Below are 4,474 nucleotides of genomic sequence, written 5' to 3'. Positions count from 1 at the left end.
GTCTCCGCCTGCGCCTGCCACATGTCTCCTCTGAAAGAGTGGTTCTTTAAGTTGCAGGAATTGAATGGAGGTCTAGTAATGATGGAAAATAGTGGAACCTGTCAAATAAAAGGAATTGGGGAGGTTAAACTAAGGTTAGGAGATGGTTCAGTCCAGATTTTGAGCAGAGTAAGGTACATACCAAACTTAAAAAGGAACTTGATATCTCTCGGGGCTCAAGATAAGCAGGGACCCAGCTCTAATTCTCATGAAGGGAAACTTTAGGTCTGTAGAGGAAAGCAAAGGATTCTAACTGGAAATCTGATGGGAGGGCTATATGTGTTTGATGGGATGACAGTGACTGAAGAAGGACAAATGGTTGAGGTTCAAGATGAGACAATGTTGTGGCATCGCAGGCTAGGACACATGAGCAACAAAGGCCTGAAAAATTTTGCTAAAAAGGGGCTCCTCGATAGAAAGAAAGTAACAAGTGTAGAATTTTGGGAAGACTATGTATTTGGGAAGACACACAAGAAGAGCTTTCCCAAAGGGAAACAGACATCAAAAAGCATTATGGAATACACTCACTCGGACATTTGGGGAGCTCCTACAATCCCACGTCATTAAGTGGAGCACAATACTTTATGTCCTTCATCGATGACTATTCTCGGAAAGTCTGGATATATGTGTTGAAGACTAAAGATGAGGCATTCCAAAAGTTCACAGAATGGAAGAAACTAGTGGAGACTCAAACCAAAAAGAAGATCAAGCACTTGAGAACCGACAATGGGTTAGAGTTTTGCATCAGAGATTTGACAGATTCTATTCAGAACAAGGAATAGCCAAACACATAACTTGCACATATACCCCACAGCAAAACGGCATTGCAGAGAGAATGAACAATAATGAACAATGTGAGGAGTATGCTAAGTGTCTCAGGTCTTGGTCAAGAATTCTGGGCTGAGACAACCTCTACAGCATCTTACCTGATAAATAGGTCTCCTTCGATGTTATAGACTTCAAAATTCCGGAAGAAATGTGGAGGGGAAGTCAGATATCACTAGAAAACTTAATCAGATTCGGTGCTCTAGCCTATATCCATACGAATCAAGGCGAATTAATGCCAAGAGCAATGAAAACAGTGTTCATTGGTTATCCTCTTGAAGTAAAAGGCTATAGGGTATGGCTCCTAGAGGAAAACAAAGTACAGATAAGCAGGGATGTAGTGTTCAAAGAAGAGGAGACCTACAAGGACATAGTCAAGCCATAATCAAACAGAGAAAATGACACAAGGAAACTAAAGGACATAACAAGATTTGGGCTGATAGGCCAAACCAAGAGTTTAAGTACATCAGAACGGGAACAAGGACTATCAGATCCAGGTGGAGCAATCTCACTCTCTGAGAATGATGATTCAGGATCAGATTCTGAAGAAAGAGTACAACAGCTAAACACATATCAGGAATTGGAGAAACTAGAAGACTCTGAACAAGAAACAACAGACCTAGGATCTTATCAACTAGCAAGGGACAGGGTCAGAAGAAGAATACTACCTCCAAAGAGATATAGAGAAGAAGACACAACAACATTTGCTTTCTCAGTAGCAAAGGATATCGAGTTGGATGAACCAAAGAATTATTTGCAGGCTACGCAAAGTAGAGATAAAGCCGCTTGGATTAAGGCAATGAAGGAAGAGATGAAATCTTTGAGTGACAACAAAATATGGATCTTGGTTGACATGCCCTCAAATCAGAGAATTATCGAGAGTAAATGTGTTTTTAAGAGAAAACCTGGCATCCCAGGAGTAGAGAAACCAAGATTCAAAGCGAGATTGGTAGCAAAGGGATACTCACAAATCGAAGGGATAGACTTTCATGAGGTATACTCACATGTGGTTAAGCATGTCTCTATAAGGCTATTACTTGCAATATTGCGTGTTTCAGAACCTTGAACTACAATAACTCGATGTGAAGACGACATTCCTACATGGAGATCTAGAAGAACAAATTCTCATGGAACAACCAAAAGGATTTCATGAAAAGGGGAATGTAGAAAAGGTATGTCTCTTGAAGAAATCACTATATGGATTAAGACAATCCCCAAGACAATGGAATCTCAAGTTTGACATCTTCATGCTGAAACGAGGATTCCTGATAAGCAAATTCGATCACTGTGTGTACTTCAAGAAAAATTAGAAAAGGACATATATCTCCTGTTATATGTGGATGATATGTTGGCGGCTTCAATTAATATAGAAGAGATCCAAAGATTGAAGAAACTTTTAAACCAACAATTTGAAATGAAGGATTTCGGTGCTGCTAAAAGGATTTTGGGAATGGATATCAGGAGGGATCGACACTGTCACAAACAAATTATCTGGAGAGAGTTCTCAGTACATTTCGAATGGCATACTCAAAAGCAGTAAGTACAGCAATGGGAGCTCATTTCAAGCTCAGAAGCTTGGAAAGTAATGACACGAGTTTGGATTTTGACTCAACACCATATATGAACACAGTAGGCAACTTAATGTACGCAATGATTGGGACACGTCCTGATTTAGCATACATCGTTGGCCTAGTCAGTAGGTTTATGAGTAATCCTGGAAACGAGCATTGAATGACTGTGAAATGGGTTATGCAGTACATCAAAGGCAGTTTGGGTTTGAAACTAAGATATACTCGAGGAAAGGTCTTCCAGGTAGAAGGATTCTGTGATGCAGATTATGTTATAGATCTAGACACAAGGCGTTCAATCACGGGTTACATATTCTCTATAGAAGGTAACGTCATCACTGAAGCAGAATACATGGCACTAGCAGAAGCTTTCAAGGAGGCTTTATGGCTTAAAGCAAATGAATTGGGAATTCAGCAGAAGACAATGAACATTCATTGTGATTCACAAAGTGCAATTTGTCTGGCCAAGAACAATGTTCATCACGAGCGCACGAAGCACATCGATATCTGATTACATTTTTTGAGAGACATCGTAATGGAAAATTAGGTGAAAGTGTTGAAAGTCCGTACTGAAGACAATATGGCAAACATGTTAACCAAAGCCTTGCCAGTAGGTAAGTTTAAACGCTGCTTGAACTTATTGAAAATCACCGAATAATAGGTTAAACAAAAGAGAGAGATCAATAGGCAATCCACTGAAAGGTTCGGTCTATTTCTGTAAGCTTCAAGGTGGAGTTTGTTGTATCTGAAGCATCAGAAACAGAGACTCTAAAGTTCTCGTTTTGTATCAGATTTCATTTGAGAAATCCTCTGGTTAAAGCAAAAGGTTTACAGGAAACCAAAACCTGGGTCATTAATTGGAGAATTGCGATCGGTTTATTTTGGGACGAATTAAACTCTGGTTTGGTCGATTTGGTTGTTAGACTCGGTTAATGAGTCTGTTAGATCAGTTATCTTCTTCTCCTGGTATAAGAAGCAGAGCTCTTGTCAATGGCGAATCCCAATCTTCAGTTTTTCTTTTGCTCTTGTTCTGGGAGTGTGTTCATCGTTTTTCGTTTTCTCTCTTCAATTCGAGCTCAATCGCTCTCAACGAGATCAACATTCACAGTTGAGAAGTGACAAAGTCATTTTCAAAATCATGGGTTTGATTTCACTGGTGGAGAAGAGGGGCGCAATTAATTGCGTGACTAAAGATTGATTCTTGACGCAGGAGGATTAAGTGGGTCGAAGGCCCAGTGAACCTCTCGGTTATAAAAAAAAACAATTTCTAGTGAGCCTATTATTATCAAATATACATAAAATATTTCGTGTAGTCAATCTTTCAGATATTGGAGGATGCACCCAACAAGAACTACTTCAACGTATTGCGATACATTCCGATGATGTTGAATGCGGCGTGGGAGCTTACAAGGAGCTTTATAATCCAATTTTGGAAAGGAAAAGACTACAAAGAGAATTGGTTCATGAGGCTCGCTAGGGTTGCCGGTTTGATATTTCCCGGTATAGTTAACCACTTTCCACCGGATTACGTGAACTCCACGCGCCTTGGATGATTCTAAAATATTAAATTATATGCACCACTAGTTTGATGTAATATATACATATATGTATGTATGTATATATATAAAGTGTGTTCATTAAGAAACTAATCATATGGAGTGTGCTCTAAGAACTCTATCACCTTGATTGGTATTGGACCGTCGAATATGATTGTATTCTCGCTTTGGATTTCTTGTGTGCATCTGTTTGTATGTTTAAACAATAAAATGGACTACGTGAAACTATGTGTTTGTCTCTATTTGTGGTTCCTTCTATCGAAATTTATTGTGTTGATAATCGCCCTTCATATTCATGAAATTGTTAAAAGCTATTCATTTAATTTTGATTTTTTTATAATCCGTAAGTTTCTCGGATATTTGGTCCAACTAAATCTCTGAGAAGACTGAAAAGTTCCGGATGAATGTTCCTCGCCACGTTTAGATTTGAATCCATTATAAAAATATATTTTACATATTCTTTTATAGACCATCTAAATTTTAATT

At 38.7% G+C, this 4,474-nt stretch overlaps 1 protein-coding gene across 2 annotated transcripts in view; it reads left to right on the top strand.

The window, feature by feature from the left end:
• LOC104822858 overlaps nucleotides 1-4,228 on the top strand; it is a 12,954-nt gene extending 8,726 nt beyond the window's left edge. The window contains exon 7 of one of the 2 annotated variants that reach the window (XM_010554219.2): nucleotides 3,746-4,228. In XM_010554219.2, coding sequence (XP_010552521.1) covers nucleotides 3,746-3,985 — 240 coding nt within the window. In that variant the 3' untranslated portion in view covers nucleotides 3,986-4,228. The remainder of the gene's footprint in view (nucleotides 1-3,745) is intronic. The other variant, XM_010554220.2, reaches the window with a different exon arrangement.
• The last annotated feature ends 246 nt before the right edge of the window (nucleotides 4,229-4,474 follow it).

The sequence above is a fragment of the Tarenaya hassleriana genome, unplaced genomic scaffold, assembly GCF_000463585.1.
Source record: "Tarenaya hassleriana unplaced genomic scaffold, ASM46358v1 Cleome38, whole genome shotgun sequence".
NCBI classification, from domain to species: domain Eukaryota; kingdom Viridiplantae; phylum Streptophyta; class Magnoliopsida; order Brassicales; family Cleomaceae; genus Tarenaya; species Tarenaya hassleriana.
The sequence above is the reverse complement of the archived record's forward strand: the minus strand, read 5'-3'. Positions and strand labels throughout refer to the sequence as shown.